This window comes from Bombina bombina, chromosome 8 (assembly GCF_027579735.1).
Source record: "Bombina bombina isolate aBomBom1 chromosome 8, aBomBom1.pri, whole genome shotgun sequence".
In the NCBI taxonomy this organism is placed as follows: Eukaryota; Metazoa; Chordata; class Amphibia; order Anura; family Bombinatoridae; genus Bombina; species Bombina bombina.
Window position 1 is genome coordinate 23,353,527 of NC_069506.1, and position 27,966 is coordinate 23,381,492.

Below are 27,966 nucleotides of genomic sequence, written 5' to 3' on the forward strand. Positions count from 1 at the left end.
CCCTGTCATAGCAAGTTGTATTTTTAGATCTGACCTAGTCACCTTTGCTAGCTGGCATCTATCTATATATATTGTGTTCGCCTTAGTAAAATAGAACTTGATTCTTTTCTTCAGAACTATTGTACATAAGTTCTGTGAGTGTTTAGTAGTCTGTGCATTATACAGCTGCCTTTAGTATGTTACAAGTTTTAGGAAATGCATTAAACATAAAAAGCCTTTGGGTACCCCGAAATTCGGACATTAATTTAATAAAGATCATGTAGTGTGATCAGGTGGTCAGTAACAGATGTGGCACCTAAACTGGAACAGGCAAAATAAACAGCTTTATGATATAATGTATCTGATTGGGCAGCACAGCCTCCCCTATACTAACTTAATGACATTCAGGCATTTGTACCCAGACAGGAAATATTTACATGCCCCAGGGTGTATCCTAACACTCAGCGCAGTGTCATGAATTATGGCTGTCCTGGTGGGAAGAGATTTATCTTTCCTTCTGTCCACATTTGGGAAGGGTGAACCATTATCTGTTTGCCTGAGGGTGACAGTCACTTACAGGAACAAGTGGGTACAAGGAGCGCAGTGTTTCGGCGCAGCATGCCAATCGCAGACTATTTCTAATGTCCTTTAAATCTTCTCACTCTTCCAAAAAAAAAAAAAAAAAGCCCAATATTATATATGTAATATTATAAACATAAAAAAAATGCATTAAAAACAAACTGTTGGAAAATAGTAAAAAGGGCAAATAATTATTCACCCGCACGTGCGTTTTGTATGGCTCTCCGCAGTTTTTAATTGCTAGTGGGAAGTTGCTTTCCTCCTAATTTAAAAACACAATACAAAATATACACCTGAACAAGACAGAAATATTAACCCCTTACAAAGATCACATTTTAGATACGCACATCCAGCAGTGTCACTATAAAGTGATTCTTGTAATTTAGTGACTGTATGTGTAATTGTAATAGTATTCGATTTACTTATCATTAAAAGTTTTAGCATACAGATAGAAAATCCATTTGGTTTGAATTTGTTTTCTAATAATTGGTGGTTTGGTTTGTTAGATTTTTGCTCTAGTTTGTATATTTGGAAGCAGTAGGAGTGCTGAGTTTTATAGATTATTGGAAGCATTTTCATTACTTATTTTGCTCCATTCAATTCAGAAAATTGTGGGTTTTCCATTTCTAAGAATGGGAATTGCACACTGCAGACATCACAAGCCTAACCCTGCTTCATTAATGTCTCTAACTGTCCTCAGCAGTTATGAGATAAGCTTTGCTAACATGGCTTGCTTTGTCTACTCTCTTACCAAGTCCGTATTGGCTTCTTCAACTAAAGCAAATAATGGTGGAGTTTTGTCCATTTTAAAAAAAACTTGGCAGATATGTTAGTTTAGTGCAAGACTATATAAAAGTATTTGTAATTACAAGGTGTCTAATGTCCCATTGAGTGATAAGTTTAGCATCATATTTCGGACACATAGTTTGCACTTCAGCTATTATATTCATGTTGCTAAATATGTATTTCTGCTTCTGTCTCTCCTTAGGATGCTCCCCTGGGATGTTCAAGGCCAACCAAGGAGATGATAGCTGTTCGTACTGTCCCATCAATAGCCGGACAACCTCGGAGGGGGCTACCAACTGTGTGTGCCGTACAGGATATTACCGCGCTGACTCTGACCCAATGCAGATGCCATGCACCAGTATGTAACTAAGCTTTAATTCATTTATGTACATGTGGGGGGGAAGCTTATTTGGCTTAAAAAGTGCCACCCACTGACTGGGCACAAAACACTGACACTGGTGGATCACTTTTGTCCACATTGAAGAAGATTCAAATCTTTGCTATAATAGATGGTTGTTTGCCGCGACTATAAGTGTGTTTGTTGTGTCGGTCATGTTTGTATCTCCGTCACATCATGAAAACAAAGTCCTTGTGCACAACAGCATCTGGTAGTTTTTGTTGATGTAGTTATCCAATAAAAAGCACCAATGTCATGTGAGCTTAGAACAATTAGCACACAGCAATCTCATAAACTCAACAGATGTATGTTAAAGGGACATGAAACCCAAAATATTTCTTTCATTATGCATATAGAGAATAGAATTTGAAACAACTTTCCATTTTACTTCTATTATCTAATTTGCTTTGTTATCTTGGTATCCTTTAGAGAAAAGCATACCTAGGTAGGCTCAGCAGCTGGGAGCTAGTCTAGTGACACTCAGTTAGTACACTCTAGTTACACGCTTTAGCGCCCTCTAGTGACTCTTTTAGCGCCCTCTAGTTTCACTCTTTTAGCTTCCTCTAGTGACACTCTTTTAGCGCCCTCTTGTGACACTCTTTTAGCTTCCTCTACTGACACTCTTTTAGCTTCCTCTACTGACACTCTTTTAGCTTCCTCTAGTGACACTCTTTTAGCGCCCTCTAGTGTCACTCTTTTAGCGCCCTCTAGTGACACTCTTTTAGCGCCCTCTAGTGTCACTCTTTTAGCGCCCTCTAGTTACACTCTTTTAGCGCCCTTTAGTGTCACTCTTTTAGCTTCCTCTAGTGACACTCTTTTAGCTTCCTCTAGTGACACTCTTTTAGCTTCCTCTAGTGACACTCTTTTAGTGCCCTCTAGTGTCACTCTTTTAGCTTCCTCTAGTGACACTCTTTTAGCTTCCTCTAGTGACACTCTTTTAGCGCCCTCTTGTGACACTCTTTTAGCTTCCTCTAGTGACACTCTTTTAGCGCCCTCTTGTGACACTCTTTTAGCTTCCTCTAGTGACACTCTTTTAGCGCCATCTAGTGTCACTCTTTTAGCTTCCTCTAGTGACACTCTTTTAGCTTCCTCTAGTGACACTCTTTTACCTTCCTCTAGTGACACTCTTTTAGCGCCCTCTTGTGACACTCTTTTAGCTTCCTCTAGTGACACTCTTTTAGCGCCCTCTTGTGACACTCTGTTAGCTTCCTCTACTGACACTCTTTTAGCTTCCTCTAGTGACACTCTTTTAGCGCCCTCTAGTGACACTATTTTAGCTTCCTCTAGTGAAACTCTTTTAGCACCCTCTAGTGTCACTCTTTTAGCTTCCTCTAGTGACACTCTTTTAGCTTCCTCTAGTGTCACTCTTTTAGCTTCCTCTAGTGTCACTCTTTTAGCTTCCTCTAGTGTCACTCTTTTAGCTTCCTCTAGTGACACTCTTTTAGCTTCCTCTAGTGACACTCTTTTAGCGCCCTCTAGTGTCACTCTTTTAGCTTCCTCTAGTGACACTCTTTTAGCGCCATCTAGTGTCACTCTTTTAGCTTCCTCTAGTGACACTCTTTTAGCTTCCTCTAGTGACACTCTTTTAGCTTCCTCTAGTGACACTCTTTTAGCGCCCTCTTGTGACACTCTTTTAGCTTCCTCTAGTGACACTCTTTTAGCGCCCTCTTGTGACACTCTTTTAGCTTCCTCTAGTGTCACTCTTTTAGCTTCCTCTAGTGTCACTCTTTTAGCTTCCTCTAGTGACACTCTTTTAGCTTCCTCTAGTGACACTCTTTTAGCGCCCTCTAGTGTCACTCTTTTAGCGCCCTCTAGTGTCACTCTTTAAGCGCCCTCTAGTGTCACTCTTTTAGCTTCCTCTAGTGACACTCTTTAAGCGCCCTCTAGTGACACTCTTTTAGCTTCCTCTAGTGACGCTCTTTTAGCGCCCTCTAGTGTCACTCTTTTAGCGCCCTCTAGTGACACTCTTTTATCTTCCTCTGGTGACACTCTTTTAGCTTCCTCTAGTGACACTCTTTGAGCGCCCTCTTGTGACACTCTTTTAGCTTCCTCTAGTGACACTCTTTTAGCGCCCTCTTGTGACACTCTTTTAGCTTCCTCTAGTGTCACTCTTTTAGCTTCCTCTAGTGTCACTCTTTTAGCTTCCTCTAGTGACACTCGTTTAGCTTCCTCTAGTGACACTCTTTTAGCGCCCTCTAGTGTCACTCTTTTAGCGCCCTCTAGTGTCACTCTTTAAGCGCCCTCTAGTGTCACTCTTTTAGCTTCCTCTAGTGACACTCTTTAAGCGCCCTCTAGTGACACTCTTTTAGCTTCCTCTAGTGACGCTCTTTTAGCGCCCTCTAGTGTCACTCTTTTAGCGCCCTCTAGTGACACTCTTTTAGCTTCCTCTAGTGACACTCTTTTAGCTTCCTCTAGTGACACTCTTTTAGCGCCCTCTAGTGTCACTCTTTAAGCGCCCTCTAGTGTCACTCTTTTAGCTTCCTCTAGTGACACTCTTTAAGCGCCCTCTAGTGTCACTCTTTTAGCTTCCTCTAGTGACGCTCTTTTAGCGCCCTCTAGTGACACTCTTTTAGCTTCCTCTAGTGACACTCTTTTAGCTTCCTCTAGTGACACTCTTTTAGCGCCCTCTAGTGACACTCTTTTAGCACCTTCTAGTGACACTCTTTTAGCTTCCTCTAGTGACACTCTTTTAGCTTCCTCTAGTGACACTCTTTTAGCGCCCTCTAGTGACACTATTTTAGCGCCCTCTAGTGACACTCTTTTAGCGCCCTCTAGTGACACTCTTTTAGTGCCATCTAGTGTCACTCTTTTAGCTTCCTCTAGTGACACTCTTTTAGCGCCCTCTAGTGACACTCTTTTAGTGCCATCTAGTGTCACTCTTTTAGCTTCCTCTAGTGACACTCTTTTAGCGCCCTCTAGTGACACTCTTTTAGTGCCATCTAGTGTCACTCTTTTAGCGCCCTCTAGTGACACTCTTTTAGCGCCCTCTAGTGACACTCTTTTAGTGCCATCTAGTGTCACTCTTTTAGCTTCCTCTAGTGACACTCTTTTAGCGCCCTCTAGTGACACTCTTTTAGCGCCCTCTAGTGACTCTTTTAGCGCCCTCTAGTGACTCTTTTAGCGCCCTCTAGTGTCACTCTTTTAGCGCCCTCTAGTGACACTCTTTTAGCTTCCTCTAGTGACACTCTTTTAGCTTCCTCTAGTGACACTCTTTTAGTGCCCTCTAGTGACACTCTTTTAGCACCCTCTAGTGTCACTCTTTTAGCGCCCTCTAGTGACACTCTTTTAGTGCCCTCTAGTGACACTCTTTTAGTGCCCTCTAGTGACACTCTTTTAGCTTCCTCTAGTGACACTCTTTTAGCACCCTCTAGTGTCACTCTTTTAGCACCCTCTAGTGTCACTCTTTTAGCACCCTCTAGTGTCACTCTTTTAGCTTCCTCTAGTGACACTCTTTTAGCTTCCTCTAGTGACACTCTTTTAGCGCCCTCTAGTGTCACTCTTTTAGCTTCCTCTAGTGACACTCTTTTAGCACCCTCTAGTGTCACTCTTTTAGCTTCCTCTAGTGACACTCTTTTAGCGCCATCTAGTGTCACTCTTTTAGCTTCCTCTAGTGACACTCTTTTAGTGCCCTCTAGTGTCACTCTTTTAGCTTCCTCTAGTGACACTCTTTTAGCACCATCTAGTGTCACTCTTTAAGCTTCCTCTAGTGACACTCTTTTAGCACCCTCTAGTGTCACTCTTTTAGCTTCCTCTAGTGACACTCTTTTAGTGCCCTCTAGTGTCACTCTTTTAGCTTCCTCTAGTGACACTCTTTTAGCACCATCTAGTGTCACTCTTTAAGCTTCCTCTAGTGACACTCTTTTAGCTTCCTCTAGTGACACTCTTTTGGCACCTTCTAGTGACACTCTTTTAGCTTCCTCTAGTGACACTCTTTTAGCACCCTCTAGTGACACTCTTTTAGCTTCCTCTAGTGACACTCTTTTGGCACCTTCTAGTGACACCCTGTGGTCCCTCCTCTGTGCAGATCTGCACTATCTATCTACAAATACATTAGAATGCTTTGTGAAAATACAAGTCACATTAGAAATAATTTTCATTGGAAATTAAATGCTCACATAAGTCCACATACCTTACATTGCTTACCACATTATCTGCCAAAGCCAGCTCACACTGTAGGGGCATTAAATTTACTCTGCTGCAGGGCACTGTCATTGGCCGCCAAAACCAAGTATTTTCTGCAAAAGCTTTGCGAAGGGGCACACATTTATCCATCCTGGATAAAAAGCCAAAGAAAGTTACACTATCTGGAGGAAAGCCTCCTCGTGCTGGCGCTGGGACGTTGGCAGCACTGCCAAGCGCCAGAGGGTGTTTCTGAGAGCGCTCAGTTCACATGACAACTGCGCCACTTATCACTGTGGGCTGTGAATGACATCCAGCTTGGGATCTTAGCCAGCGAAGCCCTCCCTTCAGAAGGATGCCCTGTAATAGCTTGCAAATGTTGCTATGCATGATCTAAATTAAAGGTTTGAGGCTCAAGGAACGTGAAATATGAAGCCTTCTCGTAAGGGTGGGAAGGAGAGATGGGGGTGGAATCAATCAAACTCTGGCCAAAATAAAGAGTAAAACAATTCCCTGTAAGGTCCTCGCTAAAGATAAAATAATACACAAAAAGGAGAGAAATTTCCCAGCTGCAAAGAATCACTTTAAACGAAAACTGAGGCTGTGGGATTTGGTCGGGAGGGGGAGGTCCTGGTTTCTTGAGAATATCTCAGGTACTCTGGTTTATCATATGGTGCAGATTGTGAAGGGTTTATTAAAGCTTTATTATACTCTATAGAGAGCCAAGGTATTCCACAACTCTTTTTAAGTGGGCAATGATTACAGTATGAAAACAAAACTGATCATAAAAGTGAACATTGTTATATTATGGGGTATAAGACTTGGTTCCATGGGAACTTACAATTTAGGTCATATATGCAAGGTTCCTGCCATACCTCCACTTAAAGAGACATTCTAGTGTAATAGTAAATAGTAAAGTGCTCTAATGTGTTAGATAACATAGTTTTGCTACTTACTATTTGTTCAAATCGTATTTAAACATCTGTTCCAGGGCTTTGCGAGTTACCCACACAAGCCATACCTTGTTTATCCAAAACAAAAGCAAAACAAATATATTTATGAGAAAAACAAATGCAGGTGTTGCGTCATTTTCTATAGTGTACATGGTAAACAACAGCATGAAAGGTATTTAACTCACACATTTCTGGTTGTACATTTTGTGTTGCCTAAGTTAGTCAATACAAATGAATGTGTTATGCTTTAGTTACTTTGCACCATCTCACAGCTCATGCAAAATAAATAAATAAGTAGGAATAAATTATTTTACCTCAAAAATATTAGATACATTTTATATTACACAAAGTTTTGATTTCTTTAGATAGTAGCAGTGCTGATTGGTGTTTGTCATTGCTATGAGAATAACAGCTGGATAGACACAAGAATACTGCTTTTGTAGAATGGGTCTCATATCCCACTATGTATTATGGGGAGCAACAGAGGGGGTACACACCGCAGTGATTTTCTTCTGTAGGTTCTTGGCTTTAGCAGGTGAACATTGTTGCCATGGTGATTATCTGATAGACATGCAAACATGTGACCACTCCATTTAAAAAAGCAGTAATTTGTCCTATTTAGTGCATATATGGGGAGCTGGGTCCCTTGCAGAGCCAAGAGTGTCTTAAAAGTCACCTAGTAGGCAGGTGAAGCAAGTTTCTTTGATAATCATCTGCTACCTGGAGGGGTATGGGAGTCCTTATTTGAAAGATATATTATATTAAGACTAACACTGGCAAGGTTATGCATCCTCTCTTTGGAAAGAGGGGCTCCCGATCTAAGAGCATTATGGGAGACAAAGGAACAGAACCAATCAGTGGCAGCATACTCACATAGTCATGCTCCTGCTGCAAGACTATAACGGTGTGGGGTTAACCACTTTGCAGGAGTTAAACAAATAGTAATGAGAATATGTTTCAGAATAAAATGCTTCAGTCAATAATAGCATTTTATTGTCACTTTAATAATTGCCTGTGCTGTTGTAAAATGACTCTTGTTGGGCACCAGCTCTCATCAATAAATGGGTCACATTGGGCTGCTCACAATCAGATTTACACCATAGTCCTTAAAGATGCATTTTTATCCTCATAAGTAGAATGAGGGAGTCCAAATCTACCCTACTCATGTTTACGTCTGTTGTAGAGGTTTGTTTTTACGTCGCTGCTTGTAGTTTGGTAAAACATTCCATTTCTGGTTTCCTAGAGCTGTCTCTTGCCTTTGCCATAGCCAGGTCCGCCATGTGCCGCAGGGCTATTGCCTGTGTCATATGTTCTAGCATTGTGTAATTACTAAAGGCTTCATAGTGATTTTAGTTTCAATCCCATTCTAGTGTAACCTAGGGGAGAGCACCTTAGGGAGACGTCATTTTCTGGTTAAACAAATCCTGATTGATTCATGAACTGAATTCCAATCTGTTTACTCCCACGGCGCATGATGACATAATTACAGGCCACTCATTGAGAGCCACAGACCTAACAGTCTGGCCCGCTGTGACCCGCTGTGCCCTGATGCTGTCTCTGCACATCCTGCTGCTTTGTGACTCTGCGATATCAGGAGGGAAATTAAGAATGAGCAGAAAGTCTGCAGGTCGAGGTCAAAATGTTAATTTTTCACATTTGTTTTCCGCTCAGTTTTTATTGCAGAAATGGCTTGTTTACATTTCATCAGATCTAATTAGAGGCATGTGGTGTGCACTGAGATGGTTATTCCTATCGCGGTTACTGTTCAAAATAATCAGATAAACTTTTTTTTATTTCTTTAGCTTGTTAGCTTGACAAGACCTATAGGGCAATTATAATTTAATCCTTGGCTATGGCAACGGGCTGCAACATATTGTTCTGCAAGTGTCAAATGCATCAGACGGCAACTACATTTAAAGAGACAGTAAGCACCTTGTAATTAGAGTATATTTCTGTTGTGTTGCTATAGAATAACATAGCAGCCAAGTCCAAACATTTTAATACAAATTAACATCTTGTTTGCTGCATTTATTTTTCAAATGCAAAGCTCCACCCCACTTGCCTTATTGGAAGGAGCCAATCAAGGCTTGAGTCTGCATCTGATAAGGCTACCCACAGTTATTATGTTAGTATAAAAGTGCACTGTTTTGCATTTGTTATCTGCCGAAGCCAATTAGGTATGTAGCAGGGTTAGCCAAGAGAAGTCATTTTTTTAAAGAGATACATTATATGAAAAGGAGGCAAATGAAATTATGAAAATATATTACAAAGTTGTTTTATTATGTATAGCTTAACATTTTATATAAAAAAAATCTCAATGTATTTACTGTCCCTTTAAAGGAACATGTAAGTCAGAATTAAATTTTCATGATTCAGATAGAGCATGCAATTAAAAATGTAGTTTTATTATCAAAGTTATCTACTCCTCCCGGTATCCTTTGTTAAAACTTAGCTCCTTTCCATAAGAGCATACGGAGGTAGGCTCAAGACTGTGCAGGTATCTTAAGCATTATGTGCTTAAAATTGTTACAGAATCTGCTGTTATATAGTGCTCAAGACACGTGCATGCTCCTGAGCCTACCTCAGTATGCTCTCAGAGAAAGGACCTAGATTTAACAAACTATGCCAAGAAAAAGACTTCAATTTGATAATAGGAGTAAACTGAGACTTCCATGTCCCTTTAATCAGACCCATACAGAAAGGCAGTTTTTCTGCTGACACAGTTAATATGATTATTATTCTTTGGTTTTGCATGCTGGGATATCTCCCTATTTAATAATTTTGTTCTTGTTTCCCCAGCAATACCATCAGCTCCACAGAGCGTTATCTCCAGCGTGAACGAGACATCCCTGATGTTGGAGTGGTCACCTCCCAGAGATTCCGGGGGCCGAGAGGATCTCGTATTTAATATTATCTGCAAGAGCTGTGGCTCAGGACGGGGCGGCTGCACACGCTGTGGGGATAACGTACAGTTTGCTCCGCGCCAGCTCGGTCTGACTGAGCCCCGGGTTTACATCAGCGACTTGCTGGCTCACACCCAATACACCTTCGAGATCCAAGCAGTAAACGGGGTCACCGATCAGAGCCCTTACTCGCCACACTTTACATCAGTTAACATCACCACCAACCAAGCAGGTAGGTGATAGTGCCATCTGTCATGGTGTTAGTGTTGTGTGTTGTACAGACTGTCACTCTTGTACTAACTTATCTCTCCTAACCCCTACTATAAATGCAATGTCTTCTGCTGGTTATGTTTATACAGCTTGCACTAAACATTTACACAAACTCAATGGGCTAAAGAATACATTGTTTTGTCTCAGTGAAATCTACACTGACAGCACCTACATTTTATTTTTTGTGCTGCTCTAGGCACTGAAAAATCTGCTGTCCTTAAAAGATCACTCAAGTCAAAATACAACTTTCATGATTCAGATAGAGCATGTAGTTTTACACAACTTTCCAATTAACTTACATTATCTATAAGCACATTTTTTATAAGCACACTTTCTGAGGCACTAGCTCCTACTGAGCATGTGCAAGATTCACAGCATATACGTATTTTGTGATTGGCTGATAGCTGTCACATGATGCAATGGGAAGGAAAATAAAACTAACTTTTGAAATTTGTCAGAAAACAATTCTACTGCTCATGTGAAATTCAAACATTTTACTTTTGCAATGTTTATTTATTATTAATTTATTGATTATTTACTGTGTTTAATGGAGGGGACATGCACCCCCATCAGACAACCAATCGGTTATTAATTAGTAATACACTAAATACACAAATAAATCAAATATTTAGATAGCTTAGCACTGGAAAGGCATCATAAGATAGAACTGCTCAACAAAATTTACTGCCGTTTCCTTAAAGGGATAGTATACTATAACATTGTTTTTCCCTTAATGAGTTTCCAATTACATTTTTTATCAGCTGCAGAGTAAAAAATGTATGAGATTTGCCTTTTTAAGGTTTATTTGTGTATATAAATGAGCTGATTTAGTGTTTGAAGCCACAACTTAATAAAATGGGTTGAGCTTGTAGGTATAATCAGATCTCATTACTGTATCACATTGTGTACATATACATGTGTCTGTATCTTATATCTGTAGGTATAATCAGATCTCATTACATTATCACATTGTGTACATATACATGTGTCTTTATCTTATATCTGTAGGTATAATCAGATCTCATTACTGTATTATATTGTGTACGTATACATGTGTCTTTATCTTATATCTTTAGGTATAATCAGATCTCATTACTGTATCACATTGTGTACATATACATGTGTCTATCTTATATCTGTAGGTATAATCAGATCTCATTACTGTATCACATTGTGTACATATACATGTGTCTTTATCTTATATCTGTAGGTATAATCAGATCTCATTACTGTATTATATTGTGTACGTATACATGTGTCTTTATCTTATATCTGTAGGTATAATCAGATCTCATTACTTTATCACACTGTGTACATATACATGTGTCTTTATCTTATATCTGTAGGTATAATTAGATCTCATTACTGCATCACACTGTGTACATATACATGTGTCTTTATCTTATATCTGTAGGTATAATTAGATCTCATTACTGCATCACATTGTGTACATATACATGTGTCTGTATCTTATATCTGTAGGTATAATCAGATCTCATTACTGCATCACATTGTGTACATATACATGTGTCTTTATCTTATATCTGTAGGTATAATCAGATCTCATTACTGTATCACATTGTGTACATATACATGTGTCTTTATCTTATATCTGTAGGTATAATCAGATCTCATTACTGTATCACATTGTGTACATATACATGTGTCTGTATCTTATATCTGTAGGTATAATCAGATCTCATTACTTTATCACATTGTGTACTTATACATGTGTCTTTATTTTATATCTGTAGGTATAATCAGATCTCATTACTTTATCACACTGTGTACATATACATGTGTCTTTATCTTATATCTGTAGGTATAATCAGATCTCATTACTGTATCGCATTGTGTACATATACATGTGTCTTTATTTTATATCTGTAGGTATAATCAGATCTCATTACTGTATCGCATTGTGTACATATACATGTGTCTGTATCTTATATCTGTAGGTATAATCAGATCTCATTACTGTATCACATTGTGTACATATACATGTCTTTATCTTATATCTGTAGGTATAATCAGATCTCATTACTGTATCACACTGTGTACATATACATGTGTCTGTATCTTATATCTGTAGGTATAATCAGATCTCATTACTGTATCACATTGTGTACATATACAGTACATGTGTCTTTATCATATCTGTAGGTATAATCAGATCTCATTACTGTATCACATTGTGTACCTATACATGTGTCTTTATCTTATATCTGTAGGTATAATCAGATCTCATTACTGTATCGCATTGTGTACATATACATGTGTCTTTATTTCTCCAACATAGGTGTGTCCGGTCCACGGCGTCATCCTTACTTGTGGGATATTCTCCTCCCCAACAGGAAATGGCAAAGAGCCCAGCAAAGCTGGTCACATGATCCCTCCTAGGCTCCGCCTACCCCAGTCATTCTCTTTGCCGTTGTACAGGCAACATCTCCACGGAGATGGCTTAGAGTTTTTTAGTGTTTAACTGTAGTTTTTATTATTCAATCAAGAGTTTGTTATTTTGAAATAGTGCTGGTATGTACTATTTACTCAGAAACAGAAAAGAGATGAAGATTTCTGTTTGTATGAGGAAAATGATTTTAGCAACCGTAACTAAAATCCATGGCTGTTCCACACAGGACTGTTGAGAGCAATTAACTTCAGTTGGGGGAACAGTATGCAGTCTCTTGCTGCTTGAGGTATGACACATTCTAACAAGACGATGTAATGCTGGAAGCTGTCATTTTCCCTATGGGATCCGGTAAGCCATGTTTATTACGATCGTAAATAAGGGCTTCACAAGGGCTTATTAAGACTGTAGACTTTTTTTGGGCTAAATCGATTCATTATTAACACATATTTAGCCTTGAGGAATCATTTTATCTGGGTATTTTGATATAACAATATCGGCAGGCACTGTATTAGACACCTTATACCTTAGGGGCTTTCCCAAAGCATAAGCAGAGCCTCATTTTCGCGCCGGTGTGGCGCACTTGTTTTTGAGAGGCATGGCATGCAGTCGCATGTGAGAGGAGCTCTGACACTTAGAAAAGACTTTCTGAAGGCGTCATTTGGTATCGTATTCCCCTTTGGGCTTGGTTGGGTCTCAGCAAAGCAGATACCAGGGACTGTAAAGGGGTTAAAGTTTAAAACGGCTCCGGTTCCGTTATTTTAAGGGTTAAAGCTTCCAGATTTGGTGTGCAATACTTTTAAGGCTTTAAGACACTGTGGTGAAAATTTGGTGAATTTTGCACAATTCCTTCATGTTTTTTCGCAATTGCAGTAATAAAGTGTGTTCAGTTTAAAATTTAAAGTGACAGTAACGGTTTTATTTTAAAACGTTTTTTGTACTTTGTTATCAAGTTTATGCCTGTTTAACATGTCTGAACTACCAGATAGACTGTGTTCTGAATGTGGGGAAGCCAGAATTCCTATTCATTTAAATAAATGTGATTTATGTGATAATGACAATGATGCCCAAGATGATTCCTCAAGTGAGGGGAGTAAGCATGGTACTGCATCATTCCCTCCTTCGTCTACACGAGTCTTGCCCACTCAGGAGGCCCCTAGTACATCTAGCGCGCCAATACTCCTTACTATGCAACAATTAACGGCTGTAATGGATAATTCTGTCAAAAACATTTTAGCCCAAATGAACACTTGTCAGCGTAAGCGCGGCTGCTCTGTTTTAGATACTGAAGAGCATGGCAACGCTGATACTAATATCTCTGAAGGGCCCCTAACCCAGTCTGATGGGGCCAGGGAAGTTTTGTCTGAGGGAGAAATTACTGATTCAGGGAATATTTCTCAACAGGCTGAACCTGATGTGATTGCATTTAAATTTAAGTTGGAACATCTCCGCATTCTGCTTAAGGAGGTATTATCCACTCTGGATGATTGTGACAAGTTGGTCATCCCAGAGAAACTATGTAAAATGGACAAGTTCCTAGAGGTGCCGGGGCTCCCAGAAGCTTTTCCTATACCCAAGCGGGTGGCGGACATTGTTAATAAAGAATGGGAAAGGCCCGGTATTCCTTTCGTCCCTCCCCCCATATTTAAAAAAATGTTTCCTTTGGTCGACCCTAGAAAGGACTTATGGCAGACAGTCCCCAAGGTCGAGGGGGCGGTTTCCACTTTAAACAAACGCACCACTATACCCATAGAGGATAGTTGTGCTTTCAAAGATCCTATGGATAAAAAATTAGAAGGTTTGCTTAAAAAGATGTTTGTTCAGCAGGGTTACCTTCTACAACCAATTGCATGCATTGTCCCTGTCGCTACAGCCGCATGTTTCTGGTTCGATGAGCTGATAAAGGCGGTCGATAGTGATTCTCCTCCTTATGAGGAGATTATGGACAGAATCAATGCTCTCAAATTGGCTAATTCTTTCACCCTAGACGCCACTTTGCAATTGGCTAGGTTAGCGGCTAAGAATTCTGGGTTTGCTATTGTGGCGCGCAGAGCGCTTTGGTTGAAATCTTGGTCGGCTGATGCGTCTTCCAAGAACAAGCTACTTAACATTCCTTTCAAGGGGAAAACGCTGTTTGGCCCTGACTTGAAAGAGATTATCTCTGATATCACTGGGGGTAAGGGCCACGCCCTTCCTCAGGATCGGCCTTTCAAGGCAAAAAATAAACCTAATTTTCGTCCCTTTCGTAGAAACGGACCAGCCCGAGGTGCTACGTCCTCTAAGCAAGAGGGTAATACTTCTCAAGCCAAGCCAGCTTGGAGACCAATGCAAGGCTGGAACAAGGGAAAGCAGGCCAAGAAACCTGCCACTGCTACCAAGACTGCATGAAATGTTGGCCCCCGATCCGGGACCGGATCTGGTGGGGGGCAGACTCTCTCTCTTCGCTCAGGCTTGGGCAAGAGATGTTCTGGATCCTTGGGCGCTAGAAATAGTCTCCCAAGGTTATCTTCTGGAATTCAAGGGACTTCCCCCAAGGGGGAGGTTCCACAGGTCTCAGTTGTCTTCAGACCACATAAAAAGACAGGCATTCTTACATTGTGTAGAAGACCTGTTAAAAATGGGAGTGATTCATCCTGTTCCATTAAGAGAACAAGGGATGGGGTTCTACTCCAATCTGTTCATAGTTCCCAAAAAAGAGGGAACGTTCAGGCCAATCTTAGATCTCAAGATCTTAAACAAGTTTCTCAAGGTTCCATCGTTCAAGATGGAAACCATTCGAACTATTCTTCCTTCCATCCAGGAAGGTCAATTCATGACCACGGTGGATTTAAAGGATGCGTATCTACATATTCCTATCCACAAGGAACATCATCGGTTCCTAAGGTTCGCATTCCTGGACAAGCATTACCAGTTCGTGGCGCTTCCTTTCGGATTAGCCACTGCTCCAAGGATTTTCACAAAGGTACTAGGGTCCCTTCTAGCTGTGCTAAGACCAAGGGGCATTGCTGTAGTACCTTACTTGGACGACATTCTGATTCAAGCGTCGTCCCTTCCTCAAGCAAAGGCTCACACGGACATCGTCCTGGCCTTTCTCAGATCTCACGGATGGAAAGTGAACGTGGACAAGAGTTCTCTATCTCCGTCAACAAGGGTTCCCTTCTTGGGAACAATAATAGACTCCTTAGAAATGAGGATATTTCTGACAGAGGCCAGAAAAACAAAGCTTCTAGACTCTTGTCGGATACTTCATTCCGTTCCTCTTCCTTCCATAGCTCAGTGCATGGAAGTGATCGGGTTGATGGTAGCGGCAATGGACATAGTTCCTTTTGCGCGCATTCATCTAAGACCATTACAACTGTGCATGCTCAGTCAGTGGAATGGGGATTATACAGACTTGTCTCCGAAGATACAAGTAAATCAGAGGACCAGAGACTCACTCCGTTGGTGGCTGTCCCTGGACAACCTGTCACAAGGGATGACATTCCGCAGACCAGAGTGGGTCATTGTCACGACCGACGCCAGTCTGATGGGCTGGGGCGCGGTCTGGGGAGCCCTGAAAGCTCAGGGTCTTTGGTCTCGGGAAGAATCTCTTCTACCGATAAATATTCTGGAACTGAGAGCGATATTCAATACTCTCAAGGCTTGGCCTCAGCTAGCGAGGGCCAAGTTCATACGGTTTCAATCAGACAACATGACAACTGTTGCGTACATCAACCATCAGGGGGGAACAAGGAGTTCTCTAGCGATGGAAGAAGTGACCAAAATCATTCTATGGGCGGAGTCTCACTCCTGCCACCTGTCCGCTATCCACATCCCAGGAGTGGAAAATTGGGAAGCGGATTTTCTGAGTCGTCAGACATTGCATCCGGGGGAGTGGGAACTCCATCCGGAAATCTTTGCCCAAGTCACTCAGCTGTGGGGCATTCCAGACATGGATCTGATGGCCTCTCGTCAGAACTTCAAAGTTCCTTGCTACGGGTCCAGATCCAGGGATCCCAAGGCGGCTCTAGTGGATGCACTAGTAGCACCTTGGACCTTCAAACTAGCTTATGTGTTCCCGCCGTTTCCTCTCATCCCCAGGCTGGTAGCCAGGATCAATCAGGAGAGGGCGTCGGTGATCTTGATAGCTCCTGCGTGGCCACGCAGGACTTGGTATGCAGATCTGGTGAATATGTCATCGGCTCCACCTTGGAAGCTACCTTTGAGACGAGACCTTCTTGTTCAGGGTCCGTTCGAACATCCGAACCTGGTTTCACTCCAGCTGACTGCTTGGAGATTGAACGCTTGATCTTATCGAAGCGAGGGTTCTCAGATTCTGTTATCGATACTCTTGTTCAGGCCAGAAAGCCTGTAACTAGAAAAATTTACCACAAAATTTGGAAAAAATATATCTGTTGGTGTGAATCTAAAGGATTCCCTTGGGACAAGGTTAAGATTCCTAAGATTCTATCCTTCCTTCAAGAAGGATTGGAAAAAGGATTATCTGCAAGTTCCCTGAAGGGACAGATTTCTGCCTTGTCTGTGTTACTTCACAAAAAGCTGGCAGCTGTGCCAGATGTTCAAGCCTTTGTTCAGGCTCTGGTTAGAATTAAGCCTGTTTACAAACCTTTGACTCCTCCTTGGAGTCTCAATTTAGTTCTTTCAGTTCTTCAGGGGGTTCCGTTTGAACCCTTACATTCCGTTGATATTAAGTTATTATCTTGGAAAGTTTTGTTTTTAGTTGCAATCTCTTCTGCTAGAAGAGTTTCAGAATTATCTGCTCTGCAGTGTTCTCCTCCTTATCTGGTGTTCCATGCAGATAAGGTGGTTTTACGTACTAAACCTGGTTTTCTTCCAAAAGTTGTTTCTAACAAAAACATTAACCAGGAGATTATCGTACCTTCTCTATGTCCGAAACCAGTTTCAAAGAAGGAACGTTTGTTGCACAATTTGGATGTTGTTCGCGCTCTAAAATTCTATTTAGATGCTACAAAGGATTTTAGACAAACATCTTCCTTGTTTGTTGTTTATTCTGGTAAAAGGAGAGGTCAAAAAGCAACTTCTACCTCTCTCTCTTTTTGGATTAAAAGCATCATCAGATTGGCTTACGAGACTGCCGGACGGCAGCCTCCCGAAAGAATCACAGCTCATTCCACTAGGGCTGTGGCTTCCACATGGGCCTTCAAGAACGAGGCTTCTGTTGATCAGATATGTAGGGCAGCGACTTGGTCTTCACTGCACACTTTTACCAAATTTTACAAGTTTGATACTTTTGCTTCTTCTGAGGCTATTTTTGGGAGAAAGGTTTTGCAAGCCGTGGTGCCTTCCATTTAGGTGACCTGATTTGCTCCCTCCCTTCATCCGTGTCCTAAAGCTTTGGTATTGGTTCCCACAAGTAAGGATGACGCCGTGGACCGGACACACCTATGTTGGAGAAAACAGAATTTATGTTTACCTGATAAATTACTTTCTCCAACGGTGTGTCCGGTCCACGGCCCGCCCTGGTTTTTTTAATCAGGTCTGATAATTTATTTTTTTTAACTACAGTCACCACGGTATCATATGGTTTCTCCTATGCAAATATTCCTCCTTAACGTCGGTCGAATGACTGGGGTAGGCGGAGCCTAGGAGGGATCATGTGACCAGCTTTGCTGGGCTCTTTGCCATTTCCTGTTGGGGAGGAGAATATCCCACAAGTAAGGATGACGCCGTGGACCGGACACACCGTTGGAGAAAGTAATTTATCAGGTAAACATAAATTCTGTTTTTATATCTGTAGGTATAATCAGATCTCATTACTGTATCACATTGTGTACATATACATGTGTCTTTATCTTATATCTGTAGGTATAATCAGATCTCATTACTGTATCACATTGTGTACGTATACATGTGTCTTTATCTTATATCTGTAGGTATAATCAGATCTCATTACTTTATCACACTGTGTACATATACATGTGTCTGTATCTTATATCTGTAGGTATAATCAGATCTCATTACTGTATCACATTGTGTACATATACAGGGAGTGCAGAATTATTAAGCAAATGAGTATTTTGACCACATCATCCTCTTTATGCATGTTGTCTTACTCCAAGCTGTATAGGCTCGAAAGCCTACTACCAATTAAGCATATTAGGTGATGTGCATCTCTATAATGAGAAGGGGTGTGGTCTAATGACATCAACACCCTTTATCAGGTGTGCATAATTATTAGGCAACTTCCTTTCCTTTGGCAAAATGGGTCAAAAGAAGGACTTGACAGGCTCAGAAAAGTCAAAAATAGTGAGATATCTTGCAGAGGGATGCAGCACTCTCAAAATTGCAAAGCTTCTGAAGCGTGATCATCGAACAATCAAGCGTTTCATTCAAAATAGTCAACAGGGTCGCAAGAAGCGTGTGGAAAAACCAAGGCGCAAAATAACTGCCCATGAACTGAGAAAAGTCAAGCGTGCAGCTGCCAAGATGCCACTTGCCACCAGTTTGGCCATATTTCAGAGCTGCAACATCACTGGAGTGCCCAAAAGCACAAGGTGTGCAATACTCAGAGACATGGCCAAGGTAAGAAAGGCTGAAAGACGACCACCACTGAACAAGACACACAAGCTGAAACGTCAAGACTGGGCCAAGAAATATCTCAAGACTGATTTTTCTAAGGTTTTATGGACTGATGAAATGAGAGTGAGTCTTGATGGGCCAGATGGATGGGCCCGTGGCTGGATTGGTAAAGGGCAGAGAGCTCCAGTCCGACTCAGACGCCAGCAAGGTGGAGGTGGAGTACTGGTTTGGGATGGTATCATCAAAGATGAGCTTGTGGGGCCTTTTCGGGTTGAGGATGGAGTCAAGCTCAACTCCCAGTCCTACTGCCAGTTTCTGGAAGACACCTTCTTCAAGCAGTGGTACAGGAAGAAGTCTGCATCCTTCAAGAAAAACATGATTTCTCCAACATAGGTGTGTCCGGTCCACGGCGTCATCCTTACTTGTGGGATATTCTCCTCCCCAACAGGAAATGGCAAAGAGCCCAGCAAAGCTGGTCACATGATCCCTCCTAGGCTCCGCCTACCCCAGTCATTCTCTTTGCCGTTGTACAGGCAACATCTCCACGGAGATGGCTTAGAGTTTTTTAGTGTTTAACTGTAGTTTTTATTATTCAATCAAGAGTTTGTTATTTTAAAATAGTGCTGGTATGTACTATTTACTCAGAAACAGAAAAGAGATGAAGATTTCTGTTTGTATGAGGAAAATGATTTTAGCACCGTAACTAAAATCCATGGCTGTTCCACACAGGACTGTTGAGAGCAATTAACTTCAGTTGGGGGAACAGTGTGCAGTCTCTTACTGCTTGAGGTATGACACATTCTAACAAGACGATGTAATGCTGGAAGCTGTCATTTTCCCTATGGGATCCGGTAAGCCATGTTTATTAAGATAGTAAATAAGGGCTTCACAAGGGCTTATTAAGACTGTAGACTTTTTCTGGGCTAAATCGATTCATTATTAACACATATTTAGCCTTGAGGAATCATTTATTCTGGGTATTTTGATATGATTATATCGGCAGGCACTGTTTTTGACACCTTATTCTTTAGGGGCTTTCCCTAATCATAGTCAGAGCCTCATTTTCGCGCCGGTATGGCGCACTTGTTTTTGAGGACAGCATGGCATGCAGCTGCATGTGTGTGGAGCTCTGTTACATAGAAAAGTCTTTCTGAAGGCATCATTTGGTATCGTATTCCCCTTTGGGCTTGGTTGGGTCTCAGCAAAGCAGATTCCAGGGACTGTAAAGGGGTTAAATATAAAAACGGCTCCGGTTCCGTTATTTTAAGGGTTAAAGCTTCCAAATTTGGTGTGCAATACTTTTAAGGCTTTAAGACACTGTGGTGAAATTTTGGTGAATTTTGAACAATTCCTTCATACTTTTTCGCAATTGCAGTAATAAAGTGTGTTTAGTTTAAAATTTAAAGTGACAGTAACGGTTTTATTTTTAAACGTTTTTTGTGCTTTGTTATCAAGTTTATGCCTGTTTAACATGTCTGAACTACCAGATAGATTGTGTTCTGACTGTGGGGAAACCAAGGTTCCTTCTCATTTAACTATATGTATTTTATGTCATAAAAAAATTTAGTAAAAATGATGCCCAAGATGATTCCTCAAGTGAGGGGAGTAAGCATGGTACTGCATCATCCCCTCCTTCGTCTTCACCAGTCTTGCCCATACAGGAGGCCCCTAGTACATCTAGTGCGCCAATACTCCTTACTATGCAACATTTAACGGCTGTAATGGATAATTCTATCAAAAACATTTTAGCCAATATGCCCACTTATCAGCGAAAGCGCGACTGCTCTGTTTTAGAAAATTCTGTAGAGCATGAGAACGCTGATGATATGGTTCCTGAAGGGCCCCTACACCAGTCTGAGGGGGCCAGGGAGGTTTTGTCTGAGGGAGAAATTTCAGATTCAGGAAACATTTCTCAACAAGCTGAACCTGATGTGATTACTTTTAAATTTAAGTTGGAACATCTCCGCGCTCTGCTTAAGGAGGTGTTATCCAATTTGGATGATTGTGATTATCTGGTCATTCCAGAACCACTATGTAAAATGGAAAAGTTCTTAGAGGCCCCGGGGCCCCCCGAAGCTTTTCCTATATCCAAGCGGGTGGCGTACATTGTTAGTAAAGAATGGGACAGGCCCGGTATACCTTTAGTACCTCCCCCCATATTTATAAAATTGTTTTCCTATAGTCGACCCCAGAAAGGACTGATGGCAGACAGTCCCCAAGGTCGAGGGGGCGGTTTCTACTCTACACAAGCGCGCCACTATACCCATAGAAGATAGTTGTGCTTTCCAAGATCCTATGGATAAAAAATTAGAAGGTCTGCTAAAGATGTTTGTTCAGCAAGGTTCCCTTCTACAACCAATTGCATGCATTGTCCCTGTCACTGCAGCCGCGTGTTTCTAGTTTGATGAGCTAGGAAAGGCGATTATTAGTAATTCTTCTTCTTATGAGGAGATTATGGACAGAATTCGTGCTCTTAAATTGGCTAATTCTTTCACCCTAGACGCCACCTTGCAATTGGCTAGGTTAGCGGCGAAAAAATTCTGGGTTTGCTATTGTGGCGCAGAGCGCTTTGGTTAAAATCTTGGGCAGCGGATGCGTCTTCCAAGAACAAATTGCTTGACATTCCTTTCAAGGGGAAAAACACTCTTTGGCCCTGACTTGAAAGAGATTATCTCTGATATCACTGGGGGCAAGGGCCACGCCCTTCCTCAGGATAGGTCTTTTCAAGACCAAAAATAAACCTAAGTTTCGTCCCTTTCGCAGAAACGGATCAGCCCCAAGGGCTACGTCCTCTAAGCAGGAAGGTAATACTTCTCAAGCCAATCCAGCCTGGAGACTTATGCAAGGCTGGAACAAAGGAAAGCAGGCCAGGAAACCTGCCACTGCTACCAAGACAGCATGAAATGCGGGCCCCCGATCCGGGACCGGATCTGGTGGGGGGCAGACTCTCTCTCTTCGCTCAGGCTGGGGCAAGAGATGTTCTGGATCCTTGGGCGCTAGAAATAGTCTCCCAAGGTTATTCTCTGGAGTTCAAGGGGCTTCCTCCAAGGGGGAGGTTCCACAGGTCTCAGTTGTCTTCAGACCACATAAGAAGACAGGCATTCTTACATTGGGTAGAAGACCTGCTAAAAATGGGAGTGATTCATCCTGTTCCATTAGGAGAACAAGGGATGGGGTTCTACTCCAATCTGTTCATAGTTCCCAAAAAAGAGGGAACGTTCTGACCAATCTTAGATCTCAAGATCTTGAACAAGTTTCTCAAGGTTCCATCGTTCAAGATGGAAACCATTCGAACACTTCTTCCTTCCATCCAGGAAGGTCAATTCATGACCAAGGTGGATTTCAAGGATGCGTATCTACATATTCCTATCCACAAGGAACATCATCGGTTCCTAAGGTTTGCATTCCTGGACAAGCATTTCCAGTTCGTGGCGTTTTCTTTCGGATTAGCCACTGCTCCTAGGATTTTCTCATAGGTACTAGGGTCCCTTCTGGCGGTGCTAAGACCAAGGGGCATTGCTGTAGTACCTTACTTGGACGACATTCTGATTCGAGCGTCGTCCCTTCCTCTAGTAAAGGCTCACACGGACATTGTCCTGGCCTTTCTCAGATCTCACGGATGGAAAGTGAACGTGGAAAAGAGTTCTCTATCTCCGTCAACGAGGGTTCCCTTCTTGGGAACTATAATAGACTCCTTAGAAATGAGGATTTTTCTGACAGAAGCCAGAAAAACAAAACTTCTAGACTCTTGTCGGATACTTCATTCCGTTCCTCTTCCTTCCATAGCGCAGTGCATGGAAGTGATAGGTTTGACGGTAGCGGCAATGGACATAGTTCCTTTTGTGCGCATTCATCTGAGACCATTACAACTGTTCATGCTCAGTCAGTGGAATGGGGACTATTCAGACTTGTCTCCGAAGATACAAGTAAATCAGAGGACCAGAGACTCATTCCGTTGGTGGCTGTCCCTGGACAACCTGTCACAAGGGATGACCTTCCGCAGACCAGAGTGGGTCATTGTCACGACCGACGCCAGTCTGATGGGCTGGGGCGCGGTCTGGGGATCCCTGAAAGCTCAGGGTCTTTGGTCTCGGGTAGAATCTCTTCTACCGATAAATATTCTGGAACTGAGAGCGATATTCAATGCTCTCAAAGCTTGGCCTCAGCTAGCGAGGGCCAAGTTCATACATCAACCATCAGGGGGGAACAAGGAGTTCCCTAGCGATGGAAGAAGTGACCAAAATCATTCTATGGGCGGAGTCTCACTCCTGCCACCTGTCTGCTATCCACATCCCAGGAGTGGAAAATTGGGAAGTGGATTTTCTGAGTCGTCAGACATTGCATCCGGGGGAGTGGGAACTCCATTCGGAAATCTTTGCCCAAGTCACTCAACCGTGGGGCATTCCAGACATGGATCTGATGGCCTCTCGTCAGAACTTCAGAGTTCCTTACTACGGGTACAGATCCAGGGATCCCAAGGCGGCTCTAGTGGATGCACTAGTAGCACCTTGGACCTTCAAACTAGCTTATGTGTTCCCGCCGTTTCCTCTCATCCCCAGGCTGGTAGCCAGGATCAATCAGGAGAGGGCGTCGGTGATTTTGATAGCTCCTGCGTGGCCACGCAGGACTTGGTATGCAGATCTGGTGAATATGTCATCGGCTCCACCATGGAAGCTACCTTTGAGACGAGACCTTCTTGTTCTAGGTCCGTTCGACCCACTCCAGCTGACTGCTTGGAGATTGAACGCTTGATCTTATCAAAGCGAGGGTTCTCAGATTCTGTTATTAACACTCTTGTTCAGGCCTGAAAGCCTGTAACCAGAAAGATTACCACATAATTTGGTATATCTGTTGGTGTGAATCTGCAGGATTCCCTTGGGACAAGGTTAAGATTCCTAAGAGTCTATCCTTCCTTCGAGAAGGATTGGAAAAAGGATTATCTGCAAGTTCCTTGATGGGACAGATTTCTGCCTTGTCTGTGTTACTTCACAAAAAGCTGGCAGCTGTGCCAGATGTTCTAGCCTTTGTTCAGGCTCTGGTTAGAATCAAGCCTGTTTACAAAATTTTGACTCCTCCTTGGAGTCTCAACCTAGTTCTTTCAGTTCTTCAGGGGGTTCCGTTTGAACCCTTACATTCCGTTGATATTAAGTTATTATCTTGGAAAGTTTTGTTTTTGGTTGCAATTTCTTCTGCTAGAAGAGTTTCAGAATTATCTGCTCTGCAGTGTTCTTCTCCTTATCTGGTGTTCCATGCAGATAAGGTGGTTTTGCGTACTAAACCTGGTTTTCTTCCAAAAGTTGTTTCTAACAAAAACATTAACCAGGAGATAGTTGTGCCTTCTTTGTGTCCTAATCCAGTTTCAAAGAAGGAACGTTTGTTGCACAACTTGGATGTAGTTCGTGCTCTCAAATTTTACTTAGCAGCTACTAAGGATTTCAAACAAACTTTGTCTTTGTTTGTTGTTTATTCTGGTAAACGGAGAGGTCAAAAAGCAACTTCTACCTCTCTCTCCTTCTGGATTAAAAGCATTATCCGATTGGCTTATGAGACTGCCGGACGGCAGCCTCCTGAAAGAATCACAGCTCACTCCACTAGGGCTGTGGCTTCCACATGGGCCTTCAAGAACGAGGCTTCTGTTGATCAGATATGTAAGGCAGCGACTTGGTCTTCACTGCACACTTTTTCTAAATTTTACAAATTTGATACTTTTGCTTCTTCTGAGGCTATTTTTGGGAGAAAGGTTTTGCAAGCCGTGGTGCCTTCCATTTAGGTGACCTGATTTGCTCCCTCCCTTCATCCGTGTCCTAAAGCTTTGGTATTGGTTCCCACAAGTAAGGATGACGCCGTGGACCGGACACACCTATGTTGGAGAAAACAGAATTTATGTTTACCTGATAAATTACTTTCTCCAACGGTGTGTCCGGTCCACGGCCCGCCCTGGTTTTTTTAATCAGGTCTGATAATTTATTTTCTTTAACTACAGTCACCACGGTAACATATGGTTTCTCCTATGCAAATATTCCTCCTTAACGTCGGTCGAATGACTGGGGTAGGCGGAGCCTAGGAGGGATCATGTGACCAGCTTTGCTGGGCTCTTTGCCATTTCCTGTTGGGGAGGAGAATATCCCACAAGTAAGGATGACGCCGTGGACCGGACACACCGTTGGAGAAAGTAATTTATCAGGTAAACATAAATTCTGTTTTTCATGCAGAACAATGCTCCATCACACGCGTCCAAGTACTCCACAGCGTGGCTGGCAAGAAAGGGTATAAAAGAAGAAAATCTAATGACATGGCCTCCTTGTTCACCTGATCTGAACCCCATTGAGAACCTGTGGTCCATCATCAAATGCAAGATTTACAAGGAGGGAAAACAGTACACCTCTCTGAACAGTGTCTGGGAGGCTGTGGTTGCTGCTGCACGCAATGTTGATGGTGAACAGATCAAAACACTGACAGAATCCATGGATGGCAGGCTTTTGAGTGTCCTTGCAAAGAAAGGTGGCTATATTGGTCACTGATTTGTTTTTGTTTTGTTTTTGAATGTCAGAAATGTATTTTTGTGAATGTTGAGATGTTATATTGGTTTCACTGGTAAAAATAAATAATTGAAATGGGTATATATTTGTTTTTTGTTAAGTTGCCTAATAATTATGCACAGTAATAGTCACCTGCACACACAGATATCCCCCTAAAATAGCTATAACTAAAAACAAACTAAAAACTACTTCCAAAAATATTCAGCTTTGATATTAATGAGTTTTTTTGGGTTGATTGAGAACATGGTTGTTGTTCAATAATAAAATTAATCCTCAAAAATACAACTTGCCTAATAATTCTGCACTCCCTGTACATGTGTCTTTATCTTATATCTGTAGGTATAATTAGATCTCATTACTGCATCACATTGTGTACATATACATGTGTCTGTATCTTATATCTGTAGGTATAATCAGATCTCATTACTTTATCACATTGTGTACATATTATACATGTGTCTTTATCTTATATCTGTAGGTATAATCAGATCTCATTACTTTATCACATTGTGTACATATACATGTGTCTTTATCTTATATCTGTAGGTATAATTAGATCTCATTACTGCATCACATTGTGTACATATACATGTGTCTTTATCTTATATCTGTAGGTATAATCAGATCTCATTACTGTATCACATTGTGTACATATACATGTGTCTTTATCTTATATCTGTAGGTATAATCAGATCTCATTACTTTATCACATTGTGTACATATACATGTGTCTTTATCTTATATCTGTAGGTATAATCAGATCTCATTACTGTATCACATTGTGTACATATACATGTGTCTTTATCTTATATCTGTAGGTATAATCAGATCTCATTACTGTATCACATTGTGTACATATACATGTGTCTTTATCTTATATCTGTAGGTATAATCGGATATTATTACTGTATCACATTGTGTACATATACATGTGTCTTTATGTTATATCTGTAGGTATAATCAGATCTCATTACTTTATCACATTGTGTACATATACATGTGTCTGTATCTTATATCTGTAGGTATAATCAGATCTCATTACTGTATCACATTGTGTACGTATACATTTGTCTGTATCTTATATCTGTAGGTATAATCAGATCTCATTACTGTATCACATTGTGTACATATACATGTGTCTTTATCTTATATCTGTAGGTATAATCAGATCTCATTACTGTATCACATTGTGTACATATACATGTGTCTTTATCTTATATCTGTAGGTATAATCAGATCTCATTACATTATCACATTGTGTACATATACATGTGTCTTTATCTTATATCTGTAGGTATAATCAGATCTCTTTACTGTATCACATTGTGCACATATACATGTCTTTATCTTATATCTGTAGGTATAATCAGATCTCATTACTGTATCACATTGTGTACATATACATGTCTTTATCTTATATCTGTAGGTATAATCAGATCTCATTACTGTATCACATTGTGCACATATACATGTCTTTATCTTATATCTGTAGGTATAATCAGATCTCTTTACTGTATCACATTGTGCACATATACATGTATTTATCTTATATCTGTAGGTATAATCAGATCTCATTACTTTATCACATTGTGTACATATACATGTGTCTTTATCTTATATCTGTAGGTATAATCAGATCTCATTACTTTATCACATTGTGTACATATACATGTGTCTTTATCTTATATCTGAAGGTATAATCAGATCTCATTACTTTATCACATTGTGTACATATACATGTGTCTTTATGTTATATCTGTAGGTATAATCAGATCTCATACTGTATCACATTGTGTACATATACATGTGTCTTTATGTTATATCTGTAGGTATAATCAGATCTCATTACTTTATCACATTGTGTACATATACATGTGTCTTTATCTTATATCTGTAGGTATAATCAGATCTCATTATTTTATCATATTGTGTACATATACATGTGTCTTTATCTTATATCTGTAGGTATAATCAGATCTCATTACTTTATCACATTGTGTACATATACATGTGTCTTTATCTTATATCTGTAGGTATAATCAGATCTCATTACTGTATCACATTGTGTACATATACATGTGTCTTTATCTTATATCTGTAGGTATAATCAGATCTCATTACTGTATAACATTGTGTACATATACATGCTTCTTTATCTTATATCTGTAGGTATAATCAGATTTCATTACTGTATCACACTGTGTACATATACATGTGTCTTTATCTTATATCTGTAGGTATAATCAGATCTCATTACTGTATCACATTGTGTACATATACCTACTTCTTTATCTTATATCTGTAGGTATAATCAGATCTCATTACTGTATCACATTGTGTACATATACATGTGTCTTTATCTTATATCTGTAGGTATAATCAGATCTCATTACTTTATCACATTGTGTACGTATACATGTGTCTGTATCTTATATCTGTAGGTATAATCAGATCTCATTACTGTATCACATTGTGTACATATTTATGCGTCTTT

General features: G+C 40.9%; 1 protein-coding gene across 1 annotated transcript in view; it reads left to right on the top strand.

Annotated features, from left to right (window-relative positions):
• The window catches only part of EPHB2 (EPH receptor B2), a 402,338-nt gene that overhangs the window by 286,607 nt on the left and 87,765 nt on the right, over positions 1-27,966 (top strand). Inside the window, exons 4-5 of the mRNA XM_053690188.1 lie at positions 1,547-1,702; positions 9,613-9,948. Of these exons, the coding sequence (XP_053546163.1) occupies positions 1,547-1,702; positions 9,613-9,948 (492 nt within the window). The remainder of the gene's footprint in view (positions 1-1,546; positions 1,703-9,612; positions 9,949-27,966) is intronic.